Source organism: Solanum tuberosum, unplaced genomic scaffold, assembly GCF_000226075.1.
Source record: "Solanum tuberosum cultivar DM 1-3 516 R44 unplaced genomic scaffold, SolTub_3.0 scf01147, whole genome shotgun sequence".
In the NCBI taxonomy this organism is placed as follows: domain Eukaryota; kingdom Viridiplantae; phylum Streptophyta; class Magnoliopsida; order Solanales; family Solanaceae; genus Solanum; species Solanum tuberosum.
Genome location: NW_006240037.1, coordinates 4,484 through 23,295, shown reverse-complemented (window position 1 = coordinate 23,295; position 18,812 = coordinate 4,484). Strand labels below are relative to the sequence as shown.

At 34.0% G+C, this 18,812-nt stretch overlaps 1 protein-coding gene, 1 long non-coding RNA gene and 1 pseudogene across 7 annotated transcripts; 2 read left to right on the top strand and 1 right to left on the bottom strand.

Moving 5' to 3' along the window:
* Nucleotides 1-1,035: 1,035 nt before the first annotated feature.
* On the bottom strand, nt 1,036-6,216 carry LOC102586279 (mitogen-activated protein kinase 9-like). 6 transcript variants are annotated; one of them, XM_015305797.1, is made up of 9 exons: nt 5,816-6,215; nt 4,440-4,589; nt 4,068-4,223; nt 3,823-3,957; nt 2,780-2,861; nt 2,315-2,458; nt 1,869-1,934; nt 1,529-1,753; nt 1,036-1,393 (listed from the first exon to the last, which is right to left on the bottom strand). In XM_015305797.1, exons 1-5 carry the CDS (start codon nt 5,825-5,827, stop codon nt 2,805-2,807), a joined length of 510 nt encoding a protein of 169 aa, XP_015161283.1. In that variant the 5' UTR covers nt 5,828-6,215; the 3' UTR covers nt 1,036-1,393; nt 1,529-1,753; nt 1,869-1,934; nt 2,315-2,458; nt 2,780-2,804. The 6 variants fall into 6 exon arrangements, with proteins under 6 accessions (XP_015161283.1, XP_015161284.1, XP_015161285.1 ...); XM_015305798.1 differs by having other exon boundaries at nt 1,036-1,628; nt 1,723-1,753; XM_015305799.1 differs by having other exon boundaries at nt 1,036-1,753; nt 2,767-2,861; nt 5,816-6,216.
* Nucleotides 6,217-12,601: 6,385 nt separating this feature from the next.
* On the top strand, nt 12,602-13,948 carry LOC107059288 (probable acyl-activating enzyme 2; annotated as a pseudogene).
* Nucleotides 13,949-16,091: 2,143 nt separating this feature from the next.
* LOC102585717 (uncharacterized) lies at nt 16,092-17,915 on the top strand. Its single transcript, XR_369026.2, has 2 exons — nt 16,092-16,522; nt 17,748-17,915. It is a non-coding gene; the product is annotated as an uncharacterized lncRNA (long non-coding RNA).
* Nucleotides 17,916-18,812: the final 897 nt, after the last annotated feature.

Below are 18,812 nucleotides of genomic sequence, written 5' to 3'. Positions count from 1 at the left end.
ATGCCGTATGCCTCCTTTGCTAATTTCTCTAAGATATAAACTTCAATTTGCTTGATGATGGCCTAATAGATCTTTATGTTATGAGAGAACAGATGATACTAAGACCAAAGTTTCAGGGAATGCATATCCATTAACTTACCAGAAATCTAGAAGTTACAACTTACAAAAACCTTTTTGGGTCTTTTATTATTTCCTTCCGAAAAATAATGTTTTGGAAGGGACACAAAATGAGTCAGCTGCTTGTTGAGTTGATTTGTAAAAGACATCAAAAGTAGATGTTTAGCTATATGAATCCTAGATGTTAAAGATAAGCATGAAACATTATAAAACACAACTATACATCAATTCAAAACTAGTTTCTTTAGCTATATGAATCCTCAATATTCATATTCATTTCAAAACCTGATGGATTTCCAGATTCCAGATATCCAGATTCCAGATTTCCAGATTTCCAGATTTCAGATTCCAGATTTCCAGATTTCATATTCCAGATTCCAAATTCTAGATTTCCAGATTCCAGATTTCCAGATTTCTAGATTCCAGATTCCAAATTTCCAAATTTCCAGTGTGCAACTTTAACAGAAAAAGTGTGTAACTTTAACAGAAAACTGTCTATCAAACTGTACCTCCGAATCTTGTCCCAACCATTTTTGCGACTCAAATTCACTACCAGCCCATGATTTCTAATCAACCAATCTAGAAACCCAACGCAAATGTAGAATTCACATGCTCATCTACTTGGGATCAAATTATAGAGAAAAGAAACAAGCTCACAATTTTGATCAACAACATTCAAGTGTTTCTGCTGCTATAAACTAGTAAAAGACATCATTGATCACAATTTTTTGGCAGGGCACTTTGCTAGAAATATCTAAAATATTTATGTTGATTCTCTAGTGATTGACAGTGATTATAAACCTCTTAGAAATATGATTATGAGATGGTGGACTACTATCCAATCGTATACAAAAAGCTGGGAATTTTTTCACCCAGTGCTTAAACAATTCAAAACTTCTTTACAAAATTAATCAGAAACTTGTTCTTTTTAGTAGAATGCTAAAAAATTGTGGCATCTCAAGTATCTTATGTTCATCAACTATCAATTGCATAGTAGGTCAGTTTATAGAGCATTCAACATCTCACTGTTTGAAGGCTCTAGAACATCTTGCATTTCTTGCACTAAACCTTCACTCCCCCTTCCGATCTTTCCACTAAACTAAAATATTACTAGAAAATATTACTAGAAGAACTAACCTGTAACATTCCAAAGAGGTAGTCACCAAAAGTAACTCCAGGTTCAAGCTCCCAATCATGACCAGGGGGCCTATCATGCAATACTTCAATAAATGTTGCAAAGAAATTGTGCACACTGTCTCGTAGTTGTTGAATATAGCTGGAAACAAGAAAAAGAGGAAACTAAATTTTCGGTGAAACAATGACCAGTTAGCAAGTGGAAATGCATCTATTCTGTGTGGTTTTAATCTAAAAAAATTAAGAGCTGGAAACTATAGGAAATATATCCAGTTACCGTCAAGGTCAAACTCTTTCCCCGGAGACTCCATGACAAGGTACTGTAAATACCTACTAAATAGTAATAAACTATCCTTGTATGGGAGGACAACCATATCCTGCAAGAGATAAGAAACAACATATCCACATAGTCAAATACACAACTATATGTTCCTCCGACATCACAACCACAAATCTGAAAGTGAACCAGACCTTTGATCCAACTCCATCAACTCCTATAATTCTACAAGGAAATTTATTTCAGTTGTTTGTACTAAGTAGATTTACTAGTCTCAAAACTTCAAATAAAAGGGTATTTTATATACCTAAAGAACATGAAAAGGGAAATATAGTCATACCACAGTGGTCCTGTTTGCTTCATCCATCAATGCAGCATCAACGAGCATCTCTCTATTATCAATTCCCTGGAGTGAAAAGATATATGTGGCGTAATGTGACACAAATGTTGTAAGACAAGATGAAATAATTCCCTGTGTTTCATTCTATGCGACAAAGTCTAGCTTACTTTGGATTGTAAGTGTTGTCCTACTTAAATAATACATGCTAGGTAGAATTAGAAGCTTAATAAGTTATGGAGTTGTATATAAGTTAATTTGATAAAGACAATATCACACCAATCATCACATTTATTTACACAAATGAATTTGAATTTCTGAAACCTGTGAGAGTTGCATGAAATATTCTTTCTTCTAGAATTGTGTCGAGAAGTTTGGGAAGTTTAAAGTAGTGAATTGTGATATATAAGCAAACTGAGATTAGAAATGTGACTTCAAGAGTGTCAAACCTGAAGTGCAGTTGGAAGTAAGCCAACTGCAGACATTCCAGAGGTTCTTTTGCCCACCCAATCAAACATAGGGAATTCGGCTAACAAACCCTCAATTCTAACAGTGTTGTTAAGCAATGAGTTCTCTTGTGTAATGGCAATACCCTGCACATGAGTGGTAGTAAGCAACAATGAGAAGTGAGAACTATTTAAGAGCAATGCTATGCACATCCTGCAATGTATATTATAATGGAGAGTGAACAAAGAAACGGAACTAGAGGATCACAAACCAAGCAGAAACTTTTCGTAGACCTACTAAAACTCCTAAACCAGTAGATGTAGATTAAACAGAGGTAAACAGTCATGTTTTTTAACTCTCTTCTATAGAACTTTCATTTTCTAAACAAAATGCGATACTTATCAGAAAGCTACTCCACATTATGGCTAAAAAATATAAAAGCACAAAAAAGAACCTGAGGTCAAAACCTGTTTTACAAATATCAAGTCGGCTTCACAGAAAGCCTTCTGGATCAATGCCTGCTGGATCTGTGTTGTCGATAAATCTTATCTGCCAAGAAATGATAAAGCATGGTATAGACAGAGAGAGATGTGAGAGAAATAGATAAAAAGGTAAGCCAGAGTACTACACATGTATACAATAAGGAAGACTTATTATGAACTATGTAAAAAACAATTTATATTTTAAATCCTTCATAATTAAGTTTTCAGCACAAGTTCTTTAGCATCGTTTGACTTTATCTACACTCTTAATGAGAAGAAAACAGTTCAGTGGAGAGCCTCATTAGTGCTTGTCAAATAAGAGAACAATATCATCATGATCACTACAGATGCAAGAATAAGGGATAGGATTAAGTCAAGGTATTTCCATTGGCTTTGCTGTTGTGCAACACCAGTTTAAGCAAAGGTGCACTCTTGCTTATCTATGCATTGTACTAACACCACTAAATTGACACAAAAGAAAGACCATCAGAAAATATTTCTCAAAGAGTAGTACAAAACATTTATTGCAATATGTACACAAAGTAGGAGCAGTCAAGCAGATACATATGCACAACACATTACACACTAACACACCATATATATTGTGAATTAGCTATCGCTGCCCTTGAAGGAAAGAAAATGATTTTGTATAGTATTAACTTGACGTTACTTCCATTTTGGAAAGAGTTGTCAATGCCCTCCAAAGATGCATCATAGTTTTCGCGACCATTGGAGGAAACTAAAAAACAAGTAATTTTTTGTTCTAACTAAACTAAACAATCAGCTTTTAATGCAAGGAAATGAGGTAGAAAAAAGTTATTAGAAAAGAACATAAATTAAGTGGAGCAAGATTTAGGTGTCTCCTAACCTTGGGTACATAAACCCACTAGTCTGATCTCCGCCACGAATATACTCCTAAAGCATCTGAGGATGATATTCTAAAATCTGTTTGCTCAGAACAAGTTTAGAAATTAATAAGTAATTTCATTCCACATAAAAGGGAGCCATCAAAATGGAGAAAACTGTACCTCCAGATAAATGAGCTCTCTAACATCTTTTGCCAACTTTCCCTGCTCAAATTCAAACTCAAGCTTTGATATTGGATGAGTAGATGGTTCACGGTCCACATTCGACAAACTACGGAAATAAGGATCAGCCAGAGCCTTCAAACCAAAACCACCAATAATGAGATGAAGTCTTGTCACGTTATCAGAGTCAAGATTTTCTTTGGTAGATAGAACAATATAAAAACTTCTTCACTTTAAACAACTACCTCCTCTGCAGATGGTCGATCTATAGGGTCAAATGCAAGCATGCGTTCAAGTAGGCGCAAAGCCAAAGGATCCGCATGTGGAAACTTTTGTGCAACTGGAACTGGTGGTTTTTTGCGCATGTTACCGAGGTATCTTCTTGCCTTTTTATTTCTAATCTGCCAGTTCAGTAGAATTTCTTTAGTAAAACAGGAATAACAAGAGTGGGACATACAACGTGATTTACTAGGACCTCACAACAACTATTCCTTTTGTTTTAACCTTTGTTCTCTGATGTTCTTACTAGCAAGTAATGAAGACATCATATCATCCAAGTGATGCTAATCTGATTGAACATTAACAAAGAAAGAGAAGTATGCAATTAGAGAATTAACCTTTGCAATGGTTTCAGGAGGAGGTGTTCCTAGCAAATCAGTCATAAGGTCTAATTGATGCACTACATTCTTTCTAGGAAATAATGGTTTTCCAGTGAGCATTTCTGCAAATAAGCATCCTATGCTCCAAATATCAACAGCAGGAGTGTACTACAAATAGAGAACTCTCAGTAATAGTACATGTCACATCATAAGTAAATCTGTCTATCAGATATGTCAAAAACACAAGTAAACTCTCAACATATATTATATGATATAGTTGTGTCACAGTGAAATCACATCGTCAAATTTTACAGTTAGATATTACTTTACAAGAAAGAACGTCTAGTTTATTTTTGTTCTCAAATAAGGTAAAAAGAAACAAACCCTTATTTTTGAAATAGTGAAATAATAATAAAATCCACATCATTATTTCCGTGCATAAAGCAAAAGAGCACATCCCTGATTATCAATCTCAACTTTTTAGGAGAAATACCACTTCATGATGTGGAGACACTGAGACCACAAAATATATATGTGCATACTCGGAACATTAACAGTCTTAGGCTAAACGTTCCCACACACAAGGGCAGAAAATAATTCTTGAGCTAGAAATTGGGAAACCCCCTCGAAGCACTACCCTAACTCTCTGTTTTGCAAGCAGGTTCTGTTCCAAGAGATTTATACTATGTCCCCACAGTAAAAAAGATATGTATGTTTGTATTCTAACATTAAAACTTGACATGTTATGATCTAAAAAGTTCCTCTCCCCGCCTTGGCTACTATTATTAGTGCCCTCTATAAGAACCCTTTCCAACATAGCTATATGGTAAATTTCTTCAATTAAATAGAAAATGATTATAGCTATATGCTTCAACAAAGATTATTGAGCATAAATATCATAATGCAACTTAAAATCTAATTCAGTGAGATTTAACATGACGGGAACTATGATTAACTTCATTTGCTACTAAGATTTATTGAACAGAACCAAGAGTGCACTATTCTAGCCAATAACATTCTTAAACATTAGCCAAAACAATTAAAGAAGGTCCATGCTAAACTTTGAATCATGAAATGGTTGCTTAGCCCCAATCTATGTACAATTTCAGTCTATTAACTTCATAAAGATTAACATTATCTACCATTCATTAGCACGAAAGCGACGCAGCAAAGATATGCTCAAACTCTAACAACCAACTTACTCAAACCAAGTTAAAGGAAAATGAAGCCAAAAAACTTATGCTGCCTTATTTTCTTTTGTATCAACAAAAAATCAACAAAAATCGTATCAACAACACAATAATATCAAAACCCTAAAGCTAAATGTGTAACCACACGCAAGAAATAAACCCAGATGCCATAAATTTAGACTTTTTAAAGATATAAATTTTTACCTGATAAACCATATTCAAGCAAAATCCTTTCAATGTGATGAAGCTTTAAGACATCATCTTTTTAAGTGAAGCATTTTGTTCTGTCCTTGATGAACAATGAGAAATCTATGAGGGATTTTCGTAGGTCACAGGTGAACAACCATGAAACTGAATATGTGTCGTTCTTCAATATGTGAGGGATCGTTCTTGAGAAATTTCAGACTTGGAGAAGAAGGCGTCGTTGCTTTATGTTTGAGGATTTCAGACTATGAGAAATTTCAAACTTGGAGACCTAGAAATTCGGCTTGGAGAAATTTCAAACATGGAGACTTCAACCCGACTTGGAGAAATTTCAGACCTAAAAATTGTGATTTTTTTCTGATTTGGGGGAAAAGATAGATTTATGTTTTATGAATTGTTTTTTTTTTTGCCCAATAAAAATTCGAGGGGGAGTTAAAAATGTTGGAGGGAGGGAATATAATATTTTAGTGAAAACTTTAAGGCTACATTTATAATGTGTTGTTTTTACAATTATAAAGATAGGACACTTTAAAAGTGTGGCCATATATCTAAATAATTGTTGCCAATTATATCATATTGTAACAACGCTTATAAAGTGTAGCACATAACATTAAAGAGTACGCTTTACAAGTGTTGCCAATATTATCGAAGCCAAAAGTTAAGAACTTGGGCTACGCTTTAAAAGCGTCCCCAAAAATATTTTAGGCAACACTTTACAAGCGTTGTCTAGATTTAGTGTGGCCGTAGGCCTAAAATGTTGTAGTGATATGAAATTAGTTCTGCATATTTTTTAACAATATACCTTTGCTTCTTGCATATTCATGCTATCTGAAATATCTGATTGGATTTCAGATTGTTGCTCCATTTATCTAAATAATAATTTTTGTAGAGAGTTTTTTGAAAAGAAAGTTTTTTTTTATATATTAGGCATTGCCTGCCTCCTTTATGTTACATATGCGTCTCTTTATATAGAAATGAAATGACTACTACTTTACAATAATGCATTCCTACTTTACATTATAATAATAATAATGATAAAGACAATAATGTGCATGTAGTAACTAATATGTACGTCCATTAATAGATAACATCTAAGCCTCATTTAACTCCCCCAATGATTACCCCTAATTACTGTCCAATGATTGCATGCACTAACCATAAACTTATATTGTATTTCAAATTTCTAATTCTTTTCTTTTTCAAATTCACTTCTTTGATTCTCTTTCCCAAACACCATCTTAACAATACTAATAGTATAACTACTAATTTATTAGGAAAGAGATAACCAATTGTAGTGAAATCACGGTTAAAACTATTACCTGGACAGTTGTTCTCGTCAGCGACTCCATGTCCTCGTACGAATGAGTTTAGGCTTATTCTTTCTGTTTCTTTCTTTTCCTTTCCGTTTCTTAAATAAAATAATTAGGTATTAAAAATGACAAATCCTATCAGCTTATTTTAATAAATGGGCCATTAACTTAAATTATATTATATATGGACTTGATCCATTAACCACCAACTTATAAAATTAATTATTTAATAAATATTCGTCAACTAAATAACTGTAGTTAAAACAAATAGTTCAAAATTCCCAACCAACTATGCAAACTGATCAAAAGTAACTCGGGGCAACAATCGAGATGGATAAAACGATAATTTTATAAAAATTTCTAAAAATGAATTTTCGGGTCATTACATTATCCATCACTAAAAACTATGTTCGTACTCGAACACAATGATGAAGAAGGAAGAGTAACCGACGTTACAAAATGTCTAAGTTATGACTATACCAGTCCATGTTCAGCTTTCTAAGTGAGCTCCTCCTTAAGACAATTCCATCAAGATCAACTACAAGAACTAAAGTTTCAAATCAAACTTTGGAAGATCTACAAATCAAGAGTTATTACCAAACCACAGACTAACACATGAACTCATTCTGAACTGAAACCCTCTAGACCAGAACACAATAACCAGGACGAATCCTTTCTCACATAGCCACGATAAAATTCTGAATCAATACTTGGTACAACCAGAAGTGAACCTGAACCAATCATCACACACTCATAGTGCACAAACCATTACAGATCTTATCAAAATTCCTTTCTCACAACATAATCTTCCCACGAGCTTAAGTTATATAAAAAATGGATATGTAGACACTAAGTACTCATCCAGGGAGAAACAAACTTAGTTGACCCAAAGAAGAAAATGATCAAGAACACCCAACAAGCGTTACACTTCAAAATGCAGAACCTCTAACAACATTCTTAGACAATAACTCTTCATAGAAGCTCTTATATGAGTTCTCATAACCAAGGTTGTGTGTGTAGAACTACTTGTATACTTCAAATATTCCAAACAAAACCAAATGTTTCATAAATAAAATGACCAACTCTGCCCAAGGATGCCACCCTACCAGGAGGACAATCATAGGATCGGTACTCTCGATCCACTACTAGGGATTCACCCATAGATGTGGAAACATGCCTGGCATACGTAGTGAATCAAACTTCAAATAATGTCTAGAACGAAGACGGTGGTCACATAAGAATGTATGGAACCAAAGTCGGATAACATAAGATACTCCCTCCATAGTGACCATATCAAATATTTACATCCATCTAACTCCATCTCCTTGATTTTTAGCCACCCACAATCAATTAGTCTAGTCCCCATTACAATCGTAAACATACTCGATTCATTGAACCCCACATACTTCTCACAGTACTCCACTAAAGCCAACTATCTTACTACTAACAAATATCATAACCACACTAGCCATTTACCTTACTCTCAAATCGCCACTGGTATCAAGGTCTCCTTAACAAACACATTATCGCCTCCAAAACTTTCAAACTACGGTGCTCTTTCTTTCCATTTAAGCATTCCATGACCGATATATTTTACACCTAAGACTGATAGAACTACTTTCAAATCTAATAATACTTTTCCATAAAGGTACAACAATTGAAGCACATCCAACGACACTGTAGGCAATCTTTCACATACCAAATTTCAACTAATATTCAAAACCATCATACACCTCATACCAACACTTAAGTAATGTATGGTCCCTCCAATAATTCAGTATACTATAAGCTCATAACCTCTAATCACCATCAAATGCCTATGTAACACATCATAACAGTCTATATCGTCCCATCAACAAAGTAGTTTCAATCCTCTCGAAATCCTCATTAATCATGTAAAACTGTAGGTCCACACCGTTGAACATCAATAAGTTACCTATCATAATTTGAATAATCTAGCTCAACATAACCACATAGAATCTTCCACAGATAGTTGCTTGTCACGCAACCAAAACTCAATCTTTAGAAAAGTCGATGATAGCTTCCTAGAAAGTCTATACCGAACTAGTTCTCTTCTCACAGTCATATCTAAACTCATAGGCAAAAATCAATAAATCCTTTGCCTACAAACCAAGGGTTTATACGAGAGGTCGTATTCCTTCACTTTTCTTAAATTCTTTCCATGACACAAAATACTAAATATCTTGAACTCTTCAATACATCAGATTCTTGTTTCTTTTGTTGACTCGCTCACCAATCATATTCTTTGGCCAACAACCCTTAACATTTTTGCCTTATCCTCAAAATAAAAACTTTAAAGGAAACCCTTCCTTAGGTCCTTTGAAAATCAAAATAACACACTTTATGACTCAAAACATATACAAGTCCTTCCAAATACTCAATATTCAATGTGATCGATCATTTCTTACCTTACCAATCCGCACCTTGACAAAACATACTACCACGAACATAAACTCACCATGAAAAAACTTGAATTTTTGATCCCAACCATGTAACACAATCCCATTATCAATCAATATTAGTTCATACCTTGATTTTTTTTATGAATTCACGTATCTTAGCTTATCAATGATCTCTTCTCCATAGACCTTATCATATCTTTCGCTAAAAGTTCAACCGTACTCAGTACCAAACTCAAGACCACAAAAAAAAACTTATCATCACACTCGAGTTGAACGTCTGTACACTCCTTCACAAATTTTATCCAATAGTTTTTTTTAACCAATATGATGGACCCGTGACACTGTTATCATAAGTAAAGCAAAAAAGATGAAATCGCGTGTCTCTGAACTCAATTTTCTAATATCTGAAGATACATGTTTTGTCCTTGCACTCAAAGTAAATATCTTTGTTCTCGATCGCCTCTTTCCAAAGACTAAACCACATTACACTAATTTTTTTCCATTCATGACTCTAGCTCCTTTCAATTTTATTCAAGCTCAGCACCTCCTATAACTTTCCATGCAATCAAGCTACTCACCAAATAGTATCAAACCACAACCTTAAATACTTGCAAGTCGTCATTACAATACAAAATTTCTTTAACCAACAATCCTTATTATATAATTGCAGCTCAATCACAATTTATCACGAACTCTTATTACTATCATGCTTAGTTAGACCGTTCCATCACTACGAAGTCAACCTTGTCATCGATGACACCTCAAACTCAACTATATCAATCAAATTCAAAAGACTAACTTAATTTTATATGCACTTTCTTACTAAAATTCTCAATTACCTTCATACAAGTATACTCGTTGAGACTTCCTTTACCCATAAGCTTGTCGTGCTAATATCGATCCACTTCCATGGAGCTTACGATGAAATTACCACTCATTTAAAATCCTCGAGTTACACTTCACAACCTAAACACATCAATATCGTACCAATGATCTACCACTAAAATTTTCCTAACAATATAATGCTTAACACATTCGTCTTTAGTAACAAGCTAGTTGGTTTCTCAAATATGAATGCGACATCAAACCTTATTATACGAGCATGTGATACAATTGATAACTCCTTATGTAGTTAGTATTCACGCTTAACAATCAACATATCCGTTTACATATACCACTAGTACCACATCGTGAAAGTCTGTTACATCCACCACTAGAACACATCATAACTACCGAGAAGATTGAACTCAAATAGCCCACAAATTTCTGCCTATCAAGTAACTCCAATACATTACCAAATTTGTTCGGTCTCTCATCCCAAGCGGTATGCACTCTTTCAGAGATCAGGTCGATGACAGAAGTAACACACTTTATAACTCGAACCAGTAAACATCAATACAGTTATAGTAATTATATTATGACCTCTTTGATGTACACTCAATCTATAAAATTGTAGTAGAGATTTTGATCTCATTTAACGCAACATGATTCTCATCATAAACTAAACAGCCCATACCTATACAACTTTATTAATTGTTGCTTCCAAAGTTACAATATTCATTATCTAGCCATCCTTTTAATTATTCCACTTCCAATTATCGAACCACTAGAGATATTGCCTATACCACCCAAGTGCTATTCCTTCTACTAGGTAACTAACTTGAAAAATATAAGTCATTCATGAAGTCCCTCAAACCATTGTTCAACCTCATCGTTCAAATATCCTCAAAATGTTTCGTTAAGTCATCACCTAACTCAACCCCTCTGAGTCGCTTAACATTCTATATTTGACCACATATCCATTTCATAAGTCTATCACTTTCACGTTTGTAACAAATCTACAACACACCAAATACTCACATGAGGAACTACGCATGAGTCATCACATAATACAAAGAGAGGGTGGAATGAACTGATAACAATCAGAAAAGACAAAGATTGCACGATAGAGTTTCAAAAAGTGAAGATTTTTCCTAATAGTCACTATAGCCTCTCGAAGATAAGTACAGACGTCTCCATACCGATACTCGAGATTCTACTTAGACTCGCCTTGTACACACGTGAGACCTATGAACCTGGGGCTCTGATACCATTTTTTCACGACCCAAAAATGGACGTGATGGCACTCGTCTTAACCCACAAAGACAAGTCAGGCCTAAAACTCAACCATTACAATAAAATGCGGAATTTTTTATAATAAACTCAAAAATACCCCCAAAATCTGGTTGTCACGTCACTACAACATTTTAGGCCTAAGGTCACACTAAATCTGGACAACACTTGTAAAGTGTTGCCTAAAATATTTTTGGGTACGCTTTTAAAAGCGTAGCCTTAATTTTTAGTTTTTGGCCACGATGACATTAGCAACACTTTTAAAGCATGCTCTTTTGTGGAATAGGCTACACTTATAAGCGTTGCCATATCATGATATAATTGGCAATACTTATTTACACATATGACTACACTTGTAAAGTGTGCTATATTTATAATTCTAAAAACAACACTTTACAAGTGTAGTATTATTGTTTTTCTAAAATCATCACTAAAATATTGTATTCCCTCCAATATATTTAACACTCCCTCCAATTTCTAATTGGCCAAAAAAAGAATTCATAATAAAGATAAAAAAAAAAAAACTCACTGTACATTACAACATAGGAGCTGCTCAATCAATTCAACATAAAACCCTATTTCCCTCTCCTTCACATTTCCACCCAGAAATTATCGAGTTCTTCTTTCTAGAGATCTTGTTGTTACTGTATGTTTCTCTCTTCTTTGATTCAGCCACTCAATTCTACAAATCTACCCATAAGCTCACTATAAGTTACTGTACGTTTCTCTCTTCTTTGTTGTTATTGTACATTTCTACAGATCTTGTTGTTATAGTTGCTAAAGAAGTAGGGATGGTAATTTCCCTACTTCTTCTACGCCTTCGTTTGGGAAACTGGAGAAACAGTTCGAAGAATTCCAACATCGTTTGGAGGAGTTGGGGAGTCTACGAAAATGGATATGGGTTGTGGTGATGGAGATATATTCAGTCACTTGACTCAAATATGGTAGCCTTCTTCTCGTTCAGTTGTCTTTCTCTATTACTGGTATTACAAAATCTTAATTTATATGATTACTTTTCCTTTTATGCGTTTTTAGAATGTTAGATGCAATTTTAGATCTAAATAATCTTCACATTTTCCAGAAATTCAATTTCATTATATTACATATAGTTTAAGCTTGTTGTCAATTTAAGTTGACCAGGTGTTCTGGAAATTTACACTTTTGTGTCATTTGAGAAGTTTACTGGTTAATGTGGCTGTATATTTGATTTGGTACGAAAATTAAGAAAGAAAGTATTCCTTTTGTTTCAGTTTGTAGTGTTTAGTTTGATTGGATGCAGAGTTTAAGATTGTTCAGTGGAGGTGGAGTCAGAGTTTGAAGCTTATGAGTTCTGGATTCTAATCTTTTTAAGTTATTGAGTTTTAAATTAATAATTCATACATATTCGTGGATTTTTAAGACAATAATAGAGTGTTTCGACCAAAGTTATTAGGTTCGGCTGAATCTGTAACCAATACTCTAGCTCGGCCATTGCTCATGATCTCTCGGGGGTGGTGGTGGGGTAAGATCCAAGTCAACTCGTCTATGATCAGTAATTTGTATTTGTATCAAAAGTTTACAATGTTACATAGTTTTGAATCTTGATGTTGACTTGTTTTGAAATATGATTTGTAGGTTGCAACTCTAGCTCCTAATGTACCGGCAATGCAAGAGCTACATTTTGCAGTACCGATGACTGGAGTCGTTCTTTGTACATTAAATACGCGCCATGATTCAACTATGTTATCGATACTTCTGATGCGTTCGAAAGCAAAGGTCATATTTGTGGATCAGAAATTGCTCAAGGAGCATTAGCTCTCTTTGCTGAAAAGAAACAGAATCTACCTCTTCTTGTTGTGATCTGTCAAACTGATGAATCCCCTGTTGGTGAAAACTTAAAACCTTGCAATCACGATTATGAAAGTCTCCTCAAAAGTGGGGATAGCACTTTTGCTATAAGATGGTCGAGAACATAATTTGATCATATTAGTATTAACTGTACTTCAGGTACAACGTCGTGACCCAAATGAGTTGTTTACAGTCACAGAGGTGCGTATCTCAATACCATCGCTATTTTTTTGCTTCACCAGATGAGTTTGTTCCCTATTTATCTTTGGACCGTTCCAATGTTTCACTGCAATGGTTGGTGCATGATTTGGGGGCTTGCAGCGTTGGGTGGGACGAATGTTTGTCTTAGAAATGTCTCTCCAAAAGACTTATTCGAAAACATTTCATTGCACAACTCCTACATTTTCCTGAAATTTAATTTCATTACATATAATTGTAACTTACGAAAATGTAGTTGGTAAAGTTTGCTTATTTTTCAAAATGTGTATAATTGGATTTTAAAAAGATAACAAAACTATTCCTATATCAAGTTAGGTTTTTTAATTCCCTAATTTTTTACTCAAAAGGGCACAAATCAAATGTACAAAAGACATCTCTCTAATCTCTATTTGTCAGTGGATCTGATTGGTCAGCTTTCTCCTTCTACTGTGTTTGTATCTATGAAATTATATAATACAAAGTTTTTTCATGTTTTGTTATAAAGATTTTATTTCCTATTTTGTGGTTAGGGTTGATATTTGAGGTGATGTCTCTGTTTTCAAAAGTGATGAGTAGATTTACTTGTTCTGTCGGTTCTTGTTGTGTTCCAAATTCTTATCCACCATCATTCTACGCTTAATTCACACCGATGTTACAAGCTTTAATTTCCCAGGCGAGTTGTCTAATTTTTATTTTAATTTTAGTTTATACGTATTTAGATTTGTGTTTGTTCAGAAAAAATAGGATTGTAATTTCCCTTTTTCTTCTATGTTCGGCTAACAAAGTTGTCTCTCTTTCTCCTCGTTGCACAATTCCTACATTCTCCAAAACACATATCCGATTTTTTTTTGTTACATATAGTTTAGGCTCGTTGTCAATTTAAGTTGACCAGGTGTTCTGGAAAATTACACTTTTGTAAATTGAGTTTTGAAATGTTTGTGCTTCATTTTGTTTGCTTTTAGATTATATATGACTATGTATGAGTAAGTTGCTTTTTAGTTTGAGGTAGCATGGACATGAGGAGCAAGCCAATTTTGAAATATTTATCTGAAAGCTTGTAAATATCTTTACAATTGTCTATTTTCACACCGATTGAGTGATGTTGTTGGTGGGGTTAACACATGAGGAACTTCACATTTAAAAGATTGTAAATATCACACTGGAAAGTTGTTCTGTCCAAATTACAACTCCTACAATCTCCATTAAGATAACAATGCCATCAGGATATTGGCAGCCCACTGCCAACACAAGAAGCAACTGCTCTGCATCCAAAATTAACAGGCTGTACAATGTGTTAAGAGATAGCGAAACTGTTTTGTACAAGTAACTATTTGTTTCTGCACCTGAATTTTTACTTGGAATTAAATGTTGCAAACATTTTGTGCAATTTTTACCCGATATACATATAGTTGACTCAGCTTACAGTGCTTCTCGTATTTCTTGCTTCTACCAAGGGAAATACTCCTTCCATCTATTAGAAAGGTGAGTTACTAAAAGTTGTCAAACTCTTGATCTAATATATGAGATTCAAGCATATCCTAATTCTATGCTAGGTTCAATATTAGATGGTTCTAACGACAAACAGAGTCAAATTTTGTTCTTAGAAAATATTTCAATATGAATCATTTATTACTACCGTCTTAGTATCATGTTCATAAATAGTTTGCAACAATGTTCATTTTTTATTTTATAATGTCCTCAATTCAGTTGAATACTTGAATAATAAGATAAATCAAATTATTTTAACAATTGATTTTCCAACTTCAATATCATATCTATTAGTGAACAAAGAAAAATTTGCTTTTTAAAGGTAACAATATTATATGGCCTTTAAGACAAAAGGGGAAAACAACAGCATAACGAGTTGCCATTTTGTCTCAATCTTAAAGCCCTGTTCTTCTTTCCTTATTCTTTTTTCCGTGCAATGTCCTATACTGAGTGTGTTGTACTACAGTTCTTGAATATAAAGACCGTCATTTGTGGTTTAAGCCAAACAATACTCTGAAGTAATGTCAAGTTTACGTTTTGGTTCTATATCAAAGCATGCATCCCTACATCTTCTGCAGGTGCTCTTTTAATCTGCCTGAATTTTGTTTCAATTGTTCTATATTTTTCCCTGCATTCTATTTGTTATTTTAGTTGTTGTCTTGGAAGTTGCCGAGGTAAATATGGGAATTCAATAGTTTATCTAATCTTAGTCATTTGGTTTATCATAATACCTTATATGTTAATTAATGATTGTGAAGTAGGAACATCAAGCATGGTGACATCTGGCTAGGAACAAACATAATTGTTTTGCAGTTATAGCTACCTATTTAAGTCCTTTCCTCTCCTCCTTGATCTCACACAACTTGTATTAAACCTATCAGTTTGTAATTATCTATATATCACTTTTTTTATTTAAGTACACAAATGGAAACATTTTTTAAATGTTGAACCATACTGAGAGGGTGTCATAGGTTTGTTGTTATTCTTCAACTATTTCCTTGGTAGATATTTATTATTTGTCTTATTTTTTTTTGTTTTGAAATGTGAGTACTTATTATCATCATGTTATAACTGTATAGGTGTTCTTTTTTTTATCAACATTTCTTGGAGTCTAAAAAAATACTAAAACATATCACAGTTGTATCACTAGTATAAAATGTGACTCTAGTATCACTAGTGCATTCGATAATCTGCAGGATCCTGCAGTTTCTCTCTGCACCTTTGGAACAACAAACTCAACAAGTGGAGCAATACCACCGTCAATCCTATAGTCAAAAAAATACAGATCTGTAAAAGGGAAAAGTCTTCCAAATTCTTCTGGCTCAACTCATGCTTCAGTTTTTGTAAAGGTGTGTTATTTTTCACAATAACAAAACACTTAAATTCTGAGGGTGCAAGAATGTTGTTGACCCTTAGTTTGATACTTATTTAAGATAACATCAATTCATTTGAGTTGAACACATGATAAGATTGTTTATATATGTTATATTAGGTACTGCCAACTTTCTTATTTTTAACACTAATAAAATTCTTATGTTGGGGTAGTGTTTTTCTTCATTTCTTGTCATCTATTTGATTTTATTTTTTTAGACTAAACCTGATTTTAGGAGCTTGTATGTTGTCTATATTAAGCAATATTCTACCTTGAATAGGTAATTTAGAGAAAGATATGTATTCTAATTTGCCTTATTCCTCCATAACAAGATTTTCTAGATAATCTGCAAATGAAATTTCCTCTTTGTATGTGTTGCACATGGATTTTGAAACCTCTATGAAATTTCTTGTACTTTTATACTATTGTACTAATGTGCAAAGGGTGTGGTCCACGTATCTCCTCTAACATTTTTTTTATCAAAAGAGACATTCTTATTTATGAAATTAGTAAATTCTTGTACAACACAGTAGGATAGAGCTTCTCTAATTGCAGTTTCCTCTACCTCAATGTTTGGTGTGTCTGGGAAAACCTTAGCTTGAGCAAATATTAGGTCTCCAGTATGTCTTCTAACACATATTTCATAGGAGCTCTTACCAGAATTTCTCTAACTAGCACCAGCAATATTGCTTTAGTGATGATTCTCTCAGTTACTATGATGGAATATTCTGCATTCTAGGATAATTGGTTTTAACCAACTGCCATATGTTGGTATTTACATGATGTACTAGTCTACAAAAGTTGATTCTTCCATCATGATTCATCTTGTTCCTCCTTTTCCAAAGCTCTCATAGGATGATTAACCACGACTAGTGTCGAGTGTGAAGATGATGGGAATAACAAAGCAGAAATTTGGAAATGAGCACGAAATGTCAATATATGAATTGTTTCAGGACGGACATAAAAGATGAATAATGAAAGATGAGGAAGAGTATACGCCATCCTTTGAAGAAAGCGTAATAGCTCACTGATGCCAAGGCCGACGACGGAAGCTCGGGACGGAAATTTCATCAATAGATTGAACGGTAGATAAAGGATCAGCCCAGCTATGGAGCTAGGTGTACACCGCCACGTCGAGACTTTTTCATTTTTTTAGTAACAAAATAAACTTTCTAACATTTAATTTTCTTTTGAATGTGTAGGAAAATGCAGGAGATCAAATTTGAATAATGCCCCCAGGTCAACTCAATATATTGAAGCGAGCAATATAGTTTATTTGAACTATTATTATATATGTTTGAATACATTGTGAAATTTATTTGTAGTACACATCTTTAAGATATTTCTTTCTAAGTATGTAGTACGAGACATGATTTTTGAAGTTTATTATAAATCTATATATTGAATTATTTATTAGCTTATTAAATGTTTGAGAAAATTTATATTATACAATTATGTGATAAGTGAATCTATCCAAACCAAAGTTATTATTTTTCAATTAGAAATTGTGGCTATAAAAATCCTAGACAACATTGCCACACTTTAAAAGTGTGGCTACAGGGATGCCAATTGTGTGGCTTATTGATTATAAAATGTAGTATGTACATTAGAAAAGGCTACACTTTATAAGTGTTGTTGTTGAAAAGGTATAAAAAGCTACACTTTTAAAGCGTGGTCAATAACAAAGCAAAGGCCACTCTAGAAAGTGTAGTTTTATCAAATAAAAGTGTTGCCAATGAGATGCTACAAAGCGTGGCCTTTGTATCTCATCGGCCACGCTTTTTAAGCATAGCTGCTACACCAACACTTGAAAAGTGTAGCCTAAGGTCAAAGGTTACGCCTTTTTCGACGACCCCCGAAAAAATGTTCCCTAAAGTCAAAAAGTGTTGCCTTTTATCAATGGCCACACTTTTTGCTAGTTTGGGCCACACTTTACAAGTGTGGATGAAAGCCTAAAATGTTGTAGTGCGTGTATGTCACGCCCCGAGCCTACACCCTGGGCGGGACCGGCACTCGGAGACCATTGCTGGCCCCAAGCGAACCCTTGGCCTGGCTTTCTTAACTCAGCGGAAACCTAACTCAACAGAATAACTTAATGCCATGCAAAGACATAAAACAACTTAACTGATGAAATCTGGCCCAAAATAGCAACTCGAGTCTCAAAATAGAATATTTGCATATATATACATATACATGGATGAGAGACTCAAAACTAACTGACTGACTGTCTATGAAGCCTCTACAATACTGAGATGGATGTTGGGACA